This window comes from Podarcis cretensis (assembly GCF_951804945.1).
Source record: "Podarcis cretensis genome assembly, chromosome: 12".
NCBI lineage: Eukaryota > Metazoa > Chordata > Lepidosauria > Squamata > Lacertidae > Podarcis > Podarcis cretensis.
Window position 1 is genome coordinate 42,615,764 of NC_137181.1, and position 20,913 is coordinate 42,636,676.

The following is a 20,913-nucleotide window of genomic DNA, read 5'->3' on the forward strand; positions in this document are numbered from 1 at the left end:
AACCATTTCACTTGAAACAGTATAGCAGAAAGTGAAAAGTGAGAAGATTATCAGTAGATCAAATGAGAATTTTGGAGAGTCTGGACCATATGTTGCAAACTGCAGCTTTTAAACCAGTCTGATAATTACTGGCTTGAGATATTCCTTAGGATCACAGCTGAATCAGCTGGTTGGTGGAAGCACATTTGAACAGGTTTTAAATCATAAACCATTGGTGTAGAGCAATTTTATCTGGTTGCTAAGATTTTCATCTGGAATGCATGTTTCTGCAGATATTTGCAGGCATTAATAGTATCCATTGATGTAGATGGGATGGGAGAAGAATTATTATAAAATATCATTGTAGCACAATAGATTGGAGATTGCATGTTGGATAGGACAAAGTAGGAAAATCTTTTTCTTTCTATTGAACCAAGTCAAATTGGTGTAGAAGTGTTGAAGTTATCAAGTTCTACAAACGTTGATGTCAAGAAAGGGTGTTTCTAGAGCAGCTGGTTTACAAGTGCAAGAAATAAAATGTGCTGTATTGATAAAGGTGGTCAGATCTTCATTATTCACAGCATGCTATTTGCAAAGTTAGGGTTGGGACAACTGAAAACATCTAGGCTTTGTACACACCATACATATGAGAGCTGTAGTTTGTAATTTTAGCTCTCTTAGGGGTAAACTGCAGTTCTCAAGGTGTTTTTTTTTTGGGGGGGGAACCATGTACAGTGGTACCTCGGGTTATGAACTTAATACATTCTGGAAGTCCGTTCTTAACCCGAAGCATTTTTAACCCGAGGCGCGCATTCCCTACATAGGCCTCCCACGGCCCTGGAAGCAGATTGTGTTCATATCCTGGGGCAAAGTTTGCAACCTGGGACACCTACTTCCGGATTTGTAGAGTTCGTAACCCAAAGTGTTCGTAAGCAGGACTATTCATAACCTGAGGTACCACTGTACTTTAAATCTATGGTGTGTACACAGCTTCAGATTGCTAAAAATTGGATTTCTAATAAACATTCCACCTTTGGAAAGATGGACTTCCTAGCAATTGTAGTGATCTATAATGCACAATCCCGACTGAAACTATTGTTTTACACTATGTTTAAAATTGGGACGCGGGTGGCGCTGTGGGTTAGACCACAGAGTCTAGGACTTGCCAATCAGAAGGTCGGCGGTTCGAATCCCCGCGACGGGATGAGCGCGAAAAATACGGTATGTTTAAAATTAACAATGTCATTTCATTTCCCTTGACTCTTTTGTCTGTCAACCCATTCACTTGGTTGCACTACAAGTCCCATCAGCCACATCCACCATGGTCAATCACAGGAGCCAGCTTCTAAGGGCTGAGGTCCCAAATAAAATATTTGAGAGGATGGCCTTCCCGAAAAGTTGATGGGCATTGCCATTCAAATGTGTGTGTACTGTGTGTACTGCATCTTGTGAGCAATTATTGAATACTTTATTCAGGTTGGCACCCCTGTGGATTATGATCAGGGATAATAGAAACCATAGTCCAACATTTGGAAGACCACAGGTTCCATTCATCCTCAACTATGGGTCCTTAGGGAACCAAACTATTAACATTTAGAAAAACAGATTAGCCCAAATCAAATTAGTAAGTGAATCTCTGCAAAATGTTTGGTATTCTCATGCTTACAGTGACAATTATTCTGCATTGTTGTGATCATTTTGAAATGCATACCCCCTACGTATGCCCTACAATAATTAAGTTAATTATAAACAGAAAACTGAGTGATTGTGGCTATCATCAGAGCATCCCCTGAATCGTAGTATGAAATTTGAACCAGCAACTTCCTTGTTTAAAGCTCACAGTCTAAGCCATTACATTGCATCATTTCATAAGAACAACTTGAGTGGAGATGACATGTTCTTTATTGCATGGACATCACAAACAGCACATTGCTTCAGAGCCTGTTATATGTCACTCCATCTCCTTTTCATGAAGGCAAGGTATTTCTGATATTCTCAGAAGCAACACTTCTGTAAGTTCAAGGAATGAGAGTAATTCTCCACTTTCTATTATTTGACTGTTGGCATCAGTTGTTTGAAATAAGGATGATGTGTTTGAAATAAGAACATCTGTTGTTTAATATCTTTTATTTCATTTTTTAAAAAAAGAATTGTAGGTTGCATGAGGAATGCGATTTCTGTGAATTCTGATTTGCACTTAATGAATGGGTTGGAACATAATTTTTCTTTGGATCATGCATTTCTCCAAATTTTGAAATCCTGTACTTGCTCAAACAGGGACGCGGGTGGCACTGTGGTCTAAACCACTGAGCCTAGGGCTTGCCAATCAGAAGGTCGGTGGTTTGAATCCCGGCAACGGGGTGAGCTCCCGTTGCTCGGTCCCTGCTCCTGCCAACCTAGCAGTTCAAAAACACACCAGTGCAAGTAGATAAATAGGTACTGCTCCGGCAGGAAGGTAAACGGCATTTCTGTGCACTGCTCTGGTTTCGCCAGAAGTGGCTCAGTCATGCTGGTCACATGACCCGGAAAAACTGTCTGTGGACAAACATCGGCTCCCTTGGCCAGTAAAGTGAGATGAACGCTGCAACCCCAGAGTCGTTCACAACTGGACTTAACTGTCAGGGGTCCTTTACCTTTTTACTTGCTCAAACAACATTTCTGTGGGGTGTTGTTTTTTTTTAAAAAAAATTAATGTGGAAATTAATGTGGAAATGGGACAAAACAGCCTTTTGTATGAAACTGATATAGTGCAAAAACAGACTGTTCCATCCATCCCAGTGCTAAATGTTATGAAATACTGTTGTACCTTGGAAATCAAATGGAATCCGTTCCAGAAGTCCGTTCGACTTCCAAAACGCTCAAAAACCAAAGCGTGGCTTCTGATTTGCTGCAGGAAGCTCCTGCAGCCAATCAGAAGCCATGGAAGCCCCGTCGGACGTTCTATTTCCAAAAATAGTTTGCAAAATGGAACAGTCACTTCCGGGTTTGCGATGTTAGGGAGCCAAAATGTTCGAGAACTAAGCTGTTCGACTTGCAAGGGATGACTGTACTTTATCCAAGCCTACCTAAACAAGGCTTCGCATGTAAAATTAAGTTACTTATCAACAGTGTTGATATCAGGCAGTGCACTCAGTTACTATCAATGTTTTCTCATTTCAAAAATCCAATAAACTGATCTGCTGATCTCTGGAAACCTTCATTTCTCCAAATTAGGAGGCTTTCTCCTGACTTTTAGGGAGCATTAATGTAATATTCATACATTCTTAGATGACCAACCTTTGAGTGATGTATGCTAGGAAGGTCAAATTTGGCTTTTTATTCCTGTAATCCACTGTCCATGGAAATTGCTGTTCCAGATTTCAAAACCATAGGTCCAAAGGGCATTGGCTTCAAGAAGGTAGCTCCAAAGGGCATTTGAGCAGCTGGAATCGGATGAGACAACTTACTAATGACATTCTTGTGGCCTCTGTCTCAGGGTTTAAATACTTGGGATTTTTCAGATTTCTCAATGGAAACATTAACAGCCAAAGCCTATACATGTCTACTCAGATGTAAGCGTCATGGAGTTTAAGGGGACTTAACACCCAGGTAAACTTGCAGGTGTAGGGTTGCAGCCCAAATGGTGGTGGTGGTTGTTTCAAGGCAGCTGTTGTTCTTTTTGTAGACCGGGCAGAAAAGATCATGCATATTCTAACGTGTGTGAGCACTTCCAATCAAAATTATATCAGAGCTCATCCCACATTAAGGAATTGTGCCATAACCAAGCGGCTCCAAAAGATAGCCAGAATTTTGGATCTGCAGAGGTTTCCATGTTCTCACCTGTGAGGTGGGCAAAACTGTGAATCTCTATGCATCAGGAATATTGACTTTAATAAAAGAGAGCCCAAGCCTTTGTTGGGACTGTGCCAGGCATAGGCAAACTCGCCCTCCAGATGTTTTGGGACTACAACTCCCATCATCCCTAGCTAACAGGACCAGTGGTCAGGGATGATGGGACTTGTAGTCCCAAAACATCTGGAGGGCCGAGTTTGCCTATGCCTGGACTATGCGTTGGGACTTTGCTCTTAGATGACAATTTTGAATTTGGGTACTCTTAGCAATGATAGTATTGCAGACTATTTCAGGCAGAATTTCATACAAACCTATATGCAGTTAACACTGGTGAATTTCCATGAGGACTTAAAAAAACCCCAACTAACTCATAAACTGATATGGAAATTTTTATTTGATTTGAACTTTTGGTTTGACAAATGAGAAACTGAAATGGAAAACTTAATGTATCGCTAATTATGGGTGTGTCTTCTGCCTAATAGCAGCCTAATAATGGCAATTCATTGTTCACTTTAACTTAATTATTCCACTCTTGCTTAAAAATCCACATAAGCTTTTATTTTGAATGACTGCCTCTATTTCTCTAGGAGAAAACCAACACTGTGATGCATTAATCTGTTGTCTATAAAAATACACAGAATGTTGACAGTGAAAATGACCAGGATGTATTTTAACCACTTGTATCTGATAATTCAGCATCTAACAATTAGTACTAATACCTCTTTGCTTAAGGAAAATGTAGTGCTCACTGTTATTTTTTATATTTAGGGGGTAAATGTCTGTTCCACAGAGTAGATGAAACTGCTTGTGTTCACGGGCTGTCCCTGGGGATAGAATCAATCATTGTACTAGAAAAGGGTGACATTTAAAGAAAGAAACTTGGAGGGAAATGTCATGCTTAAAAAATTAGATTTAAATGCACTAGCTCCTGATTGATTTTTATTGCACTCGGATGAATACAGTGATTGATTATGAGGCTTACAGATGTTTAGTACCTTTTTCACTTCTCTAATAATCAGAATAATCTAATTTTCAATGTCATTTAATGTACAGTACTGAAGGTTATAATAGATCAAGTTTATAGCAATATAGCAAGAATTATGTAATGAATGAAAAGTACATGGAAACCAGACAGAATTCAGTCTCTCTGTGTTGTTGGCAGGGTCTAGAAATTGTGATGTACGCATGGCTCATGTGTTGTCCGAGTCCTTTAAAGCATTTTGGTTTCCTCCAAAGCTTACTGCCTCCTTTCCTACTGTGAGAGGATGCTAAAAATTAGCAAGGACAGATCTACTAAAGAAATGTCTTTAAGTGTGAAAGCATTGAGGGCTTTGCCTCATATCTGCACCTAGAGAAAACCAACAGTGTACCAGTTTCCAGTACCTTAATTTTGATTTGCAGCTGTAGAATAACTCAATGCATAACTGGAAAAGGTGTCTGTTCACTGGTGGAACAGATTTCAAGGGCTGCAGGAGGCTTGGGGTGAGGGGAAAGAGAGAAAAAAGAAAGCTCTCTTCACATTTTTGGAAGCTGGTTCAGATAGTGCTGGGTACTACACAATATATTTTATTTTATTATATTGTATTTTTTGCAATGTGCTTTACTTTAATACATGTCTGCATGTACTGAATATTTATACAGTACTCTATAACATCTCATTTCAAACCTCGTTGAAATTGTGATGTAGGAAGCCTCCGATATATCTGAATGTATCAAACCCCTAGATATATTCAGTGTATATTAAATTCTAAATGTATCAGTGTGAAAATTCAGTTAGGATGTTTGTGTTTTAAAACTGTGCCTTATCTTTGTGGGTGCCTTGTGTATGTATCAGTTAGTGTCATCTGGTTTTCCTTAATACAATACTAATACTATATAATAATAATAATAATAATAATAATAATAATAATAATAATAATAATAATAATTAATTAATTAATAAAATAAAATAATAAAAAAAAAACCCAATAGTTTTTGTCAGGCATCTTACACCCTTCATTAAATCCGTGGTACTATTTGCATGTGATAGTGTGTGTGTGTGTGTGTGTGTGTGTGCGCGCGCGCGCCCTTGATGAATTTTAAACCTAGAAGTTATTCTTCTTCACCTCAGCCAAATACCATGCAGTCCTGCACGTGAATATTTTGTGTACCACATTCTCAAATAAACTGGATCGCAAGCAGACTAATGTCTTAACCGAAACAAGAGACGGTTTGAAGAGGTACTCTCCTTGACAAGTTCGTGCCCCCAGAAGGATAGGTTCTGAGGTTGCCACCCCCCCTTCCCTTCCAGTGCCGCCATTTTGGCACCAAGAGTGAAAGCATAAACTTGTTTCCTTCCTTCCTTCTGCCTGCTCTCGCATTCTATAAACTCCTGCTTGGGAGCTTCCTTTCCAGTAGTGAGGGTAGTCTGTAAATCATAAATGAAATGTACAGCTATTACCAGATTCTGGCACTAAGCCCAAGCTGATCATCTTAATCTTTTTTTACCCCTTAAGGCAAATTCAGCATATCTTAAGAGGAAGTGATGAAAAAGCACATAATAGGGGGGAAATGTAGGAAACAGCAAGGTGGCAGACTTCAAGAAGTTAACAACAACAATTTATTACTTATACCCCGCCCATCTGGCCAGGCCTCCCCAGCCACTCTGGGCAGCTCCCAACAGAATATTAAAAACATAATAAAACATAAACCAATAAAAACTTCCCTAAAGAGGGCTGCCTTCATATGTCTTCTGAAAGTCAGATGGTTGTTTATTTCCTTGACATCTGATGGGAGGGCATTCCTTTCATCCTCGGTTTTCGAACATTTCGGAAATCGAACATTCTTACAGAACGAATTACATTTGAAAACCGAGGTTCCACTGTAGTATGATAAATGGCTTGGACCAAGGATACTTAAAGGACCATCTCCCAAATGAGCCTGCCTGCTCAATAAGGCCCGTGGCTTATTCTTCACATCCCACCAGTGGAGAAGGTGCAACTAGTTGGGATACAAGAGTATAGAATCATAGAATTGGAAGAGCCCATAAGGGCCATCGAGTCCAACCCCCTGCCAAGCAGGAAACACCATCAGAGCACTCCTGACATATGGTTGTCAAGCCTCTGCTTAAAGACCTCCAAAGACCTCCACCACACTCCTTGGCAGCAAATTCCACTGTGGAACAGCTCTTACTGTCAGGAAGTTCTTCCTAATGTTTAGGTGGAATCTTCTTTCTTGTAGTTTGGAACCATTGCTCCGTGTCCGCTTCTCTGGAGCAGCAGAAAACAACCTTTCTCCCTCCTCTATGTGACATCCTTTTATATATTTGAACATGGCTATCATATCACCCCTTAACCTCCTCTTCTCCAGGCTAAACATGCCCAGCTCCCTTAGCCGTTTCTCATAAGGCATCGTTTCCAGGCCTTTGACCATTTTGGTTGCCCTCCTCTGGACACGTTCCAGTTTGTCAGTGTCCTTCTTGAACTGTGGTTCCCAGAACTGGACACAGTACTCCAGGTGAGGTCTGACCAGAGCAGAATACAGTGGCACTATTACTTCCCTTGATCTAGATGCTATACTCCTATTGATGCAGCCCAGAATTGCATTGGCTTTTTTAGCTGCCGCGTCACACTGTTGGCTCATGTCAAGTTTGTGGTCAACCAAGACTCCTAGATCCTTTTCACATGTACTGCTCTCAAGCCAGATGTCACCCATCTTGTATTTGTGCCTCTCAGTTTTTTTTGCCCAAGTGCAATACTTTACATTTCTCCCTGTTAAAATTCATCTTGTTTGTTTTGGCCCAGTTCTCTAATCTGTCAAGGTTGTTTTGAAGTGTGATCCTGTCCTCTGGGGTGTTAGCCACCCCTCCCAGTTTGGTGTCATCTGCAAATTTGATCAGGATGCCCTTGAGTCCATCATCCAAGTCGTTGATAAAGATGTTGAATAAGACCGGGCCCAAGACAGAACCCTGTGGCACCCCACTTGTCACTCTTCTCCAGGATGAAGAGGAACCATTGATGAGCACCCTTTGGGTTCGGTCAGTCAGCCAGTTACAAATCCACTGAGTGGTAGCATAGTCAAGACCGCATTTTACCAGCTTCTTTACAAGAATATCATGGGGCACCTTGTCAAATGCCTTGCTGAAATCAAGGTAGGCTACATCCACTGCGTAGTAGTCCTTCTCTCTGGCAGTGCCGTAAGTGGTGGAATTCCCTGCCAGATGAGGTCTTTTCAGCCACCTCTTTTGGAATTCTGCTTCCTGGTTGAGATATTTTTGTTCCAGCAGGCATTTGACCTGTGAAGCAATGGAACTTTGCTCAACTAAACCCTTGTTTTATGGCTATATTATATGCTAATCTAATCCTGTGGAAAAAAATTATTGATACATAATTTGCTTGGGTATGGAGCTGTAGGAATGTACATGTGATTGAACAACATGTTTTGGATGCTGGCTGGTGATGAAAAGGTGGCCCTGTTTGTTTATTCACTAATCATTTAATAATAAATGTTCTTAGTCACTTGTTGCTGAGTGTTAATTTTAGGGAGATGTGGGTGAATTGGGGACATTGACTGATGCTGGTTCTCTGTATTAAGAAAACTAATATGCTTTTAAAAAAATTGTTCAACTGCTTGGCTTTTTCAGTATACGGTAAACCACCCTGAGCATGGCTTTTACAATGGAAGAGTGGGATAAAAGTACGCTCAGCGAATGAATGAATGAATGAATGATTGAATGAGTGATGCTTGCTTTGAATGCAAAACCAAGTACAGTGGTACTTCTACTTACATTCACCTCTGGTTACGTATCCTTCAGGATATGTACATGGGAAACCTGGAAGTATTTTTCCAGGTTTCGCCACATGCGCAGAAGCACTCTACTGCCACGCACACATGCGCAGAAGCAGTCCCTCCAGTTGCAGAAAACTCAGGATACGACCACAGCTCTGGAATGGACCCCATCCGCAACTGGAGACACCACTGTATGTGATGACCCTACTATTCTATTTTTAGATAGATTTAGGCACTGCCTGCCATTAGGCAATGCCGACCAACCCGTGAGGCAAGGTGTGGCAACTGCCTCAGGTGTCAGGATCTACAGGGGCAGCAAAGATCCAGCCTCCAAGCAACTCATCACCCACTGCTCCTGCGGCAGTGGCAGTAACAGCTGCAGCACACTCCTTGGAGAACAGATTTGCCCCTGCAGCATTGCGTGGACAGGCGGAGTCCCCCCAATCCCAGGCAAGCCCCGAGTGGAATAATGACTTAAGACAACGTGCTACGGGATTAAAATTGGCCACAACTTTATTGAGTTTCAGATGTAGGGAGACCTTGGCTCAGGCATTGGGCGTTTATCCTTCCTAGTCCCCAGCCGGGGATCTGGGAGACATCAGAGTTATCCAGAATGTGTGGGGCTGGCTCTGGGGAACATATGTTCAAGCAGAGAGCCTGCCCCCGTTTCGCAGCCGTCACAGGGGAGAACAATGACACCTCTCGGCGTATGGCCAATGCCTCCCCTCAAGACCCCTTTAACGGGGAACCCTGGGATCACCGCCGCAAGGGCGGAGTGGGTCACCGCTTCACGCCCGCCCCCCCGTTTAGGAAGATAGACTAAAGGATTCTGCCCAAGGCCTGAAACTGCCAAAGTTGTGACATTTTGCTTCAGGAAAGGCAAAACCTGCCAATGCAGCAAAATACCTTTCCGGCCTTTCAGCAGCGACCATGATGTAGCAGCGCCCGCGTACCTGTGGAGAAGAGGTTAATCTGCAAAAGAAGGCTTAACTGAGGGAGGGCAGGGTGGGAGAAGCTCTGGAGCGAACTCACGCTTTGCAGGTAAGATTCACCTGTGGTGTGGGCAGGGCGGTCCCTCCCCCCACCTGGCCAATCCCCTGGCAATGCCTCCCCAGGCGGGATTGGATGATTGGCTGAGGTAGGTGGAGACCTCCAGGTATCCAGCCTGGGGAGGGCGAAGCCAGCCCGTACTACTGGGAGCCGCACTGGGATCCGGGGGGCTGCGCTTGACCACGCAAAAGGCACCCCCCATTTGATGTGGGGAGCCGTCATTACCCCCATGCCAACTCTACAGAAGTCTCTTGGTGAATAGGAGGCATTGCTGGAGTCCCAGGGAGAAAATGGTGTGGACTGTTGTCTTGTGTTGTCTTGTACCCTAGGGTCTATACCCATCTGGTGGGATTCAGAGCAACCCCCTTTCCCCCTGGTGGCAGCCTTTGGTTCCCACTTCAACCACTGTGTAAAGTTGATTTGTTTCTTCCCACTGTTCTTCACTCACTCCTTCACTCACGGTTTTGTGGTTTGCCTCAGGTGCCAAAATGTCTTGGGCTGGCCCTGCATGTAGTTAAACGTGTGAGTACAGCTATATACACCCGGCGTGTACATATGTGCCAGTGTTTCCCCTTTAATAGCCTGGCTCTCCAAAGCATTCTGCCTCCCATTCAACACACTCAGTGGAACGATGAAATACTGCAGCACTTGAGTCCTAAGTATTTAATGGCTATAACGAATTCTTATATCAACATTACTCCAGGCACGTTAAATACAATAGTTAGATTCATAGTTGGTGTGACTTCATTAAAGCCCATGATCTTGCACTTGGGATTTGTGCAGAGATAACTAGCTTTGGGAAGATATAACTTATATAAAATACAATATACAGCATAATCACATATTCTGTATTTGCACAGCACGGCAGTTACAGTCACTCTGGGAACACCAGCTTGGAATTTACTGATTTTTGTATGTTTATTTAATTCCCTGGCCTGTAGAAGAGTCTTGCCATTGACTTTTACGTTGAATTAGCAATATCACTGAGTATGTGTATTGCTTTGTTCGTCCAGAAGTTCTTTACACTCTTCAAAATTACACCTCACAATTTTCAATAAATTGTGCAAGGTGCTAAATTATCACTTCATCTGACTGACTTTCTTACAGTGCAGATTTTATGCATTTCTACTCAAACGTATGCCCCATTTAGATCAGCGGGGCTTACTCCCAAGTAAGTGTTTGCAGGATAGCAGCTTTAAGTGTGCCTGACATTACAGGGTGGGGCTTTTTTTGATAGCATAATTACATTAAAAGGCATGACTTAAAGGGTGTTTTAGCTCATACCCTCCAACATTTCTCTGATGACAATAAGGGCATCTATCACTATCATCATCATCATCATCATCCTGTTTTTACCCCACCCACCTGATTTTGTTGCCTCAACCGCTCTAGGCAACTTCCAACATATATAAAAACATAATAAAGGATTAAACGTTAAAAACGTTCCCTATACAGGGCTGCCTTCAGATGGCTGGAGGGTCAAATAACTCCATACCCTCCAACATTTCTCGGATGAAAATAGGGACATCCTAAGGAAAAGCGGGACATACTGGGATCACATCAGAAACTGGGATGGCTTCTGCAAATCCGGGACTGTCCCTGGAAAACAGGGACACCTGGAGGGATGTGTTAGCTGTCAGTGTAATATTTCACCTCCCTTTCCATCAACTCAGGTTCCCTGTACTGCTTCAGAACACAAATCTAACTCGCGCCACCCAAAAATGATGTTGCCCACCTGTGACTTCAGACACACAGGACATATGTTTAACCCCCCAAAACAGCAGCAGTGGCCTATGGGGTTGCCACCTTTGTTCTAACGCGGCTCCTGTGCCTTTCCAGAGTGCATGATGGACAACAGCTAGCTAGCTGCTGATGGTCAAGCGTGGCAAACGCAGCGTTGTGCCAAGGCAGTAGAATTTCCCTGCTTCCTTGTTATGTAAACTCCTCTCCCACTGCAAGGAGCAGCAGGCCTCTTGCCATAGAGCTCCATTTGCATATATTTCTGTGTGCTGATTGACACATTTGCTAAACATAAGGTCTCAGCAGCTACTTAGCTCAATAGCTTGGAACAGCTTGTAGAACACAAACACCTTATTTAGGGCAATCTTGCGAGCTGCTGCCAAGAACTCCCAGGGACCAGATGATTCAGATGGGAATTGCTTTGTGTGTGTGTGTGTTTCTGTGTTTCTTTTCTGCTATTGGGTGATGGGCTTGGCTGCAGTCCTGGCTTTATTTTGCCATACAGTTCACGTCCCTCTGAGGAAGGTCTTTTCAGATGGTGTGGGCTGGAATCTCTCTGTGGGTGAACTGGTTACCTATTCCTAGAGGGAGAAAAAGGGACAGGTGGATTTGAGCCTGTCTTCATACTACACAGCCCATAAAATGAGTTCCAAAGGATTCACAGAAAACAATTTTAAGGGCAGCAGGAGAATAGCCATTAACAAAGTGGGGCAGCTAAATACCAGTGAAGTCCTGGTCCAACATTTTCACCACCCTTGGTTCTTAATTTTCCATTTACACTCCTCTCATTGACTATACAAGCAAACCAAGTTTGTAGTTTAGCTTTGTTGTCACTGTTTAAGATGGCCTAGGTAACTTATTGCAAGGCAGTCATGATTTGACCTAGTGCAGTGCTCATTCAGTGACATCACATTTTGGGCTTCTTGTGGATTATGGGTAGCTGACTCCGTATACTAATTCCATTGGAGCCTGCATTGTATTAACGGTAGGCTTAGTCCTCCATCAGAGTGTAGATGTAGCGCTATTCCCTTTAGAGCTCACCTGGTTAATTTAGTTTATCCCCCAGAGTGCCTCAGCCCATGCATATATTACCCTAACCACAATTTCAATCCACTCCATACTTAGAATGTTTTTGTCCCTGTGGTACTACTAAGTTTGGTATCTCGTGTTAATCTAGTGATAATTGGTCACCAAGCGGCATGATCCTATATAGAAATGGAAATTGCAGCAAAACATATCGAAATGCAGTTTCCCAGAGGTGGCGACTTAAAGGTACAAACACCTTTGTTTATAGCACGAAGTGATTCCATGGGCAGTGCCAATGATGAATATTGTAATATCACGTGTTGTTGCATGCAGTTTGCCTATAAATAACTGACGAGAGATCCTTGCACTGTATTAGGAACAGCATTACCGTAAAATGTCAGTCTGGGTTAATTTACTATGAAGGGTATTATTATTATTATTATTATTATTATTATTATTATTATTAGGGGTTGTGGGGTAGGATGCTTCAGCTCAATGGTAGAACTCATACTTTGTGTGCAAACGATCCCAGATCAAATCCCCAACATCTCAAGGTAGGCCTGGGTAAAGACTCCTGCCTGCAATCCTGTTGAGCCATGGCCAGTTTGCATAGACTGAGAGTGGCTCACCTATGGTTCTCTAGACCTTAGAATCATACAATGTTAAACCCCAAGGGTCATCTAGTCAGATCCCCTACAATGCAGGAATCTTACCTAAAGCATCCATGGCAGATGGCCATCCAACCTCTGCTTAAAAACCTCCAAGGAAGGAGAGTCCACAGCCTCCCGAGCGAGACCATCCCGCTGTCGGACAGCTCTTACTGTCAGAAAGCTTTTCCTGATGTTTAGTCAGAATCTCCTTTGGCCCTTTGAAGCCATTGGTCCGAGTCCTACCCTCCAGAGCAGGAGAAAACAAGCTTGTTCCCTCTTCCACGTGACAGCCCTTGAGATATTTGAAGATGGCTATCATATCTCCTCTTTTCCAGGCTAAACATGCCCAGCTCCTTCAACTGCTCCTCATAAGGCTTGGCCTTGTGAGACCCCAGTTCCCATCAGCCCTCACCATTGGCCATGCTGCTTGGGGGCTGATGCAAGTTGTAGTCCAACAAATAGCTGGATGGGCGCAGGTTAGCCACCCTGGTTTAGGTGATCCTGAGCTAGAAGGACCAGTGATCTTACTCGGTAGAAGACGGCTTCCTATACCCCCCGTTGTATTTTATTGCTCCTTAGTGGTGTTTTGGTGCTCTCAGCATGTTTTGCTTGTTTAACATTTGCTGCTGTATCCAAGAGCTGTTGGACTTTGGTTAGTGTGCCATACTTGAACTGCCTCCCTTCTTGCCCCCTTCCCAGCTGTCAGAAATGACAGGAACAAAAAGAAGAAGGAGCCTTTAAAGCAAGAGTTTATGGAGAATTACGAAATGACGGCAGAGTTGGATGACCTCACAGAGAAAATCCGAAAATCTCACCAGGAAACCTTCCCTTCTCTCTGCCAGCTGGGCAAATACACTACGGTAAGAGATGTGTGTAATGAAGACTGGAGGGGTCTGGTGGGCTGTCAGAATCACAGAAGTTAATTGATCTGGAAGGGACCAGGAAGTATTTAATGCAGCCCCATGCAGTGAAGCAGAAGCCTTCTCATACCAAAAGCCTTTCTTTTTTTGTTGTTATGATCCAGGTTGTGTAGTGCTATGCATGAGAGCAGGAGGGAGCCACATACCAGGTGATGGGACAAAAAAAATCCATTTAATAAAACAAAAATCTAAATATTTTGAAATAATCAATAATAGCATAGAGGGAATCATTAAAACAGAGGCCTACCAAGAGTAGAAGAACCACAAGGTTCTTAGAGGACATGCAAGAGGAAAGTGAAGAGTGAGTTATAAATCTCTGCCATGTAGAAAAAAGTCTGCTTATTCCTGCTAGGACTATCAAGAGAAATGAACACATTTCCCCTGATGGGGATTGCTTTGTATTCCAAGACCAGTCTTCATATTATATTGGATAATATAGTAGCACCATACCATATTGATAACTTATTTTTGTTTTAACCCAGATTCTGCACACCACATAGATTTTAATATGAATTAGAAATAATAATAATGATGATAATAATTAATTGGACAGTTCCCTCATTTTAAATTTCTGAGGTATTTTCATGAGGAAAGATGGTATGTTTCATAAGCTTTATTTGGATTAGAAATCTGCACGGAGTGTTTTGCTCCCTGTTGAACAAAAAATAGTGTGTTGTTGCTTTTGATAAGGTAGTCACCTCTCAAATTCGTGAGCTGCCCGTTTAGTCCGGCCCATCTGCTTTGCGCTTGCAAACTGTCGTTTTGTACTCCAAAGCGGTCTAGAACAAATGAGGGTTTGTTGAGACCCCCCTGATAGGCTGATAGGAGGTCTGCATTCATTTCAGTGGCTCAGGCCTCTCCCAACCAAACCAAAATAGAAATTGTGTTCAATAGGTTAAACAGAATTGAGGAACAAAAAAGTGTGGGTCCTCACCCCTCTGCAACTATATCAGTCTCTCCACAAATGTCTTGTTCTATATTCTTAGTTGGAGATGCAGCAGATTGCTGCAAAAAAAACCCACCAAAGGGGATCAATTTGGATGAAAAATAAAAATAAATAAAATTTAAAAATGGCCATGTGTTTGGATTTTACAGCATGGCTGGGCTTTTCTGCTGATAAAAATGTCACTAGGGGGCCTTACAGTATTATTCTACCATATGTCCTCTGTTGCAGCACTATGGGAAATGTGGTCCTTAAGCTGCATGCATGAAAAAAACAACACTCGGAAATCATGCTGTTGTAAAACATTCAGCAAAACTCCACCGGTTTGATACTTCTCAGAACCCATGGAGAGCAAATCCTGGAATTTCCGCTTCTAACCTTCTTTTATATTAATTCCATATTTTATCTTTTGGCCTGCATATCAATGCTGACTCAGTTTTATATTTCCATATCGAGGGGAACGGCTACAAATGTGCTTGTTTTTCCAAGTGGTGCTTTTTAGCAGCTCTGATTACTGTATAAAATGTTGTTGCAGCGCTTTCTGGTCTCAACGTTTGCAAGATGAGGCACGGCCATTTTGGGTCCCTCTTGAACGCAGCAAAGCAGTGCAATAAAACAGCAAGTGAACTTGGCGCTTTATCGACTAACCTCTTCTCTTCAGCTTGCATAATCGCCAAATCAGATTTGCATTTTGTTAAAGCTGCCGGGCATCCGCTCAAAAGCATCTCTGTCAAAACTTCCCTGGCTCAGGAATGGTGGGCGGAGAAGCATGATAAACCGAGCTCATAAGATCCCGGTCAAGATTTTGTTCACACTAGCTGATTTCATGCAACGTCTTCTTTCCAGATGGATACCCTATTGTAAAATGATTTCCTGCTCTAGGCTCTGCTCTTCGCTGCCATTTCCCCCCCTATGGAAGTGGATAAACTGCCTATTAAATTTAATTACAACCTGAATGGCTGCACATCTTGATATTATTCCCCACCCCCCACCTACAGTATTTCACCGAGGTCCTTGAGGATGATCTAAAATAAATCTTAAGGATGCAGACTCACTGGTAAGAGGAGGAAATGTTTCCATGAGCCAAGCGGTGACTGTTAACCCCTTTATGCCGCAGAATGTCCTAGGGCAAGGCTCAGCATCAAAATTCATCTCTGCACAACATGCGTGGGAAAAGTTCCTGTTGGACCGTGCCTCCTAAAGGAAATGTTTTGCGGGGACATTTCCTTCTGCCTCCTGTTATTATCCTGCCCAAGCGAAAGCATTTCCTTCGCATGGTCACAGAGTGCCTTGTTTCTGTCAGCAAGTGAGTCTAGGCTGAGCTGCTGGGAAGATGGTTGTGTGATCCTCTTCCTGTTTGTCTAACACCTCCAGGACCTGGAATTTACCTATACCGTTCATCAGAACTTTTTGAGCTTCTCTGCCTCATTTTCAAGTTATCCCATTCATCAAGTTGGTACCAGTCTTTTGCACTCTCCTGTGCCAGTTCTTGTCGGAGAATGCCCAGATTCTAAACCCGTTTTAAATAGGCCTCAGACGTGGATCTAGTAGCAGCAAGCCTCGTGACCTTCCTAGCCTTTCAGTAGCCCCATTCAAGCCTTCAAAAGACGGCACAAAGGCTTTAAATGGGGAGAAGGAGGTACTTAACATGTCAACCCCTGCTCCAGTGTTCCTGTGTTTCCTGGGTGTGTCTGCCCCACCCCTGACTTTCCTGGAAGGTTTGAAGGAAACTTGTCAGCACACTTGTCAACATGTTACTTGGCTGGAGAAGCGCACTGCAAATTTCAGAGTAGTGTGAATTTTGAAGGAAGATAGGGCTTCCGTTGCATACTGTTTCACAAACTGCAGATTAGGCAGAATCTCCTTGAAATGCAAGCTGAACTGAACCTCTCCCCAATCCCTTCTTCTTGCAACCAGGAACCCTCAGTTGCTGGGCTCTCTTGCAGACATTCCTCTTTGTCCCACTTTCTTAGCAGCACTCTGCATGTGAAAGGTTCATTTCCTGTTCTAAAACAATGCCATTTTCTTTTATGTCCACAGTGCTTAGGACAGGCCATTGATTGATGATTGATAAAACACAAGAAGGGTTTCTTCCAGTAGCAGGGGCACACTTGGGATATGTTTGATTCTACATTTCACAGGTGCAGGCAGCTTGAAGAGTCCAGGTGCATTACAAATCTGTTCTTTATTTGAGGCTGGAAGAGCCTGAATCATTTTGGGATGCTTTTAAGCTAAACCGGGTGAAATCCGCTACATGGAATAGTGTTGCAGGCATTAAGTAAACATCACAACTTTCATTTTCTTGATAGGCAAATGTTTCACAACTGTTGAACTTTGTGCGCTGAGATAAAGAGATCACTCTCCAATACCATATGTGTTGGGTTTTTTTAACCCAGAGTTGTATAATTGTTTAAAAGATGGCTCATTAGTTTTTCAATAACAGATGGCTCATCTGTTCATAACACTGATTTTTGACAGAGCGCTGAAACTCTTCCCGTGTGTAGACAAGATAAACTATTTTGAACTAATTTGCTAAAACAATAGCATGTGAAAAGATCTCACATTGACTGCATTTTGCATGTCATAGCAAGCCATGGTTTACCAGTTTGCTCCTGATTAGCCCCTCCCTGCTAGTGAGCAGGACCAACAAGCCGTGGCTGAGTGTTATGACCAAGCTGATAGTTGTGGTTTGTTTTGCGCCAAACAAAGCACAATCTGTGTATATTCTTGGCTTACCAGTCATGGTTTGTTTGATACCCAGTTTGAACCTAACACTGAGCCAAGTTTTCTTGCTTCTGCTTGCTAGCACAGGGACAGGAAGCTGGTGTGCTCTGCGTATTCACAGCAGACTATTAACTATGACTTTTCATGATGCACGAGCACAGCCATGGTGCTGAAATTATGTGCCACCAGACATAGTCCTTTTCCTAGATATGGAAACCAGTGTTCTGGTTCCACTTATTCAAATCCCTGGTTATAAACATTGTATAATTAAAGGGAAAGAAAAATGACAATGGTATTTGGAAAGGCTGAAAATTATTTTGCCTTATTGACAGATGGCAGCTTTCATTTTTGAATGATTACACCAAGAGCATTCCCAGCAGCAAATTTCACTGCAATTCCGATTGCTAATAGAAATTGCTTGTAGCAGGATCTCTCCACTCTTCATTATTTATATGGATTCAGCTACGCTGCACAGAAATTGGCTGATCTTATGATTCCTTCTGTTCTTTCTAGAACTCTAGCGCTGACCATCGAGTTCGGCTGGACCTTGGGCTCTGGGACAAATTCAGCGAACTTGCGACCAAGTGCATTATTAAGATAGTGGAATTTGCAAAACGGCTGCCTGGTTTTACAAGTTTGACAATTGCAGACCAGATCACACTACTTAAAGCTGCATGCTTGGACATCTTGGTACGTATCGTCTCTTTTTGTATGATTCACTTACATTTTGCTGTCATTTACTGGTGGCTAAAACAACAACAACATCCAGCCAATGGCCCAACCCACTGCTAAGCAACTCTTTCAGTTGTGATTTAGATCAAAGAGACTTATATTGTGTATCCTTTGTAGGCTCCACTGAAATGACTTGAGAAGCAGCAATGTTTCCTTCCGAATTCTGTAATCTCTCACTTGACTGCAGCCCAACTATAGTGAGATACTTGAATGACTGAAACCAGATTTTTCATGTTGCTGAAAGCAAACATGGACGCAAACAGTAGCCTTAACCTATGTGGTTTCTACTAAACTAGGCTTGCAATATGTTTGTGGAGAGTTTAAGTGTTTGGGCAATAGATAATTTAACCCTCAAAGCTGGATGGGTCTCAGGAAGATTTTTGCTTTTCAGGCGATGATCCTCACCTCTTCTAAGAACTAAACTATGCCAGTATCTTCAAATTTGCTGTTTTTTTGTGCTTTATGTGGGTTACAGAACATTTCTTACCAGAATTTGCATTAAGCTATTGCAAAATTGTGATGTATTTTCTTGAAGTGTAAGAGCACACACACAGCCTTGATATTAAATCTGGCTTTGTTAGACTCAAAGAAGTGCTATGAGGAAGACTTCAGAAGAGTGGCGGTCTACAAATGTCAATTTCTTTAAGATAACATCATGCAAAGAGAATAAACAATAGTTTTCTAACTAGTCTATTTGTTTATTTATTTAGGCATGCATATACCACCCATTAAACCATTATTTTTTTAAGTAAATAAACTTAGTAGAACTATCCATATAAAACCAACACAAGTAGGATAAAATCATTCTAAAACTGTACTAAAATCCAGTTTATAATAATGTGTGCTGAGTACTAAAATACACTGAAACATAATTGTAAAAGACCTGGGAGATTAAAAAGGTAATCGCTTGGCACTAAACCTCTGTGTGCAGAGCATTCCACAAGGAATGTACCACAACAGAAAACACTCTTTTCGTACTGGGTACCTGCCTCACCTCTTTAGACAGGGAAACCTGGTGATGGGCCTCTGATGAATATCTTAAGGTCTGGGTAGGTCTTCAGGAAGAGGTTGGTAAGCTGCGCCAAAGCCATTTAGGACTAGCACATTGAACTGGGCCTGGAGATACACAGGAAGCTAGCATAGATGTCAAAGCGCTGGTGTTGTATGTTCATATCTTCCAGTCCCCATTAATGATCTTGCTGTCCTTTTCAGGGGCCACCTGGAGCTTACAAAGCATTTCCAAGGGCAGCTCCCATGTGTAACTCCTCACTGTAATCTATCCAGGAGCTTACCTGGACAACTGTGGCAAGGGTACCTCTGCCCAGATAGGGTTGTAGCCTGGATTTTGGAGGAGACACACATGCATTTTCCTTTAGGGTCCGTCCTGCTCCACAAAAGTCTGGGCTTGCAATATATGGGTGTCAGATCATCAGCTGTTTCCTCTGTCCTCTGCTGTGCATATTGTTTTTGGCTCAGCCTACAGTTTGTTCAGGAAAGTTTCCCGTCCAAGTAATGGGGCTCCCATAATCCCTTGAAGTTTCACACAAGATCCCCGGGGAGGAGAATATTAGCTGCTCTGACCATTTTTCTTCTCATTGCTTTGTCACAAGCTGTTGCAAACAGTCCTTCCTGTAGGATACTGATGTATATGGGTGAAGAGAGCACAGTGGAAAAAGAGAGGGAAAGTATTGTAGGAGCTGGCCTTGCCCCGTCTCCGAGTCCCTTCTTCTTCCCAGCGTCCATTCATACTGGCCTGCTGCCGTCGCCTCCTTCTTGTGTGTGGTCTCCCCACAAGACAAAGCCATTTATTACGAACTGCATGCCTGCCTTGGTGAGCGCTGTTATGATAAGGCATAGTTAACTTCTTCTTTACCCCCCAGGGAAGTGAACTGATAATTTATAAAATATGACACAGTTCTCGGGCGTATTCCTTTGCAGTGATATGAGAAGGGAGCTGAACGGAGGTTGAGAGTGCAATTGGTTTTTTAAAAAATGGTTAATATATTGTTGTTGCTGTTGTTTTGTTTTAAAGTTGAGCAAGAGTTTACATAGCTTAACTTCCCTCTCCAGCCCTTCGCTCTTAAGATGCCTGCCATCTATTTTCAGCCTGTCAGTTCCAGGAATGCTTGTCAGCTGCCAGACACAATCACTTGTAATTGTGGTTGCTTAAGAACACCCTCCTTATCCTTGTAAATATTTGCTTAGCATGGTGGATTGGGCCCTGGCAGCCAATTGTGGGTCATTATAAATTCCAGACTTGCAAAGATCGAGTTCCCCAAACATTTCCAGTTTTTCCTTCCTTTCATTTAGTTCTGGGTTGTAGGTAGTAGTAGTAGTAGCAACAGTAGTAGTAGTGGTAATAGTAATAATTGTACCCCAGCCATCTGGCTGGGTTTCCCCAACCACTCTGGGCAGCTTCTAACACATGTAAAAATGTAATAAAACATCAAACATTAAAACATTCCCAATACAGGGCTGCCTTCGGATGTATTCTAAAACTCAGATAGTTGTTTATTTCCTTGACATCTGATGGGAGGGTGTACCACAGGGA

General features: G+C 42.6%; 1 protein-coding gene across 9 annotated transcripts in view; it reads left to right on the forward strand.

Annotated features, from left to right (window-relative positions):
- RARB (retinoic acid receptor beta) overlaps positions 1-20,913 on the forward strand; it is a 357,399-nt gene that overhangs the window by 325,778 nt on the left and 10,708 nt on the right. For all 9 annotated transcript variants that reach the window (XM_079947362.1, XM_079947368.1, XM_079947366.1 and 6 more), the window contains 2 exons: positions 13,743-13,903; positions 18,144-18,320. In XM_079947362.1, the coding sequence (XP_079803488.1) occupies positions 13,743-13,903; positions 18,144-18,320 (338 nt within the window). The remainder of the gene's footprint in view (positions 1-13,742; positions 13,904-18,143; positions 18,321-20,913) is intronic.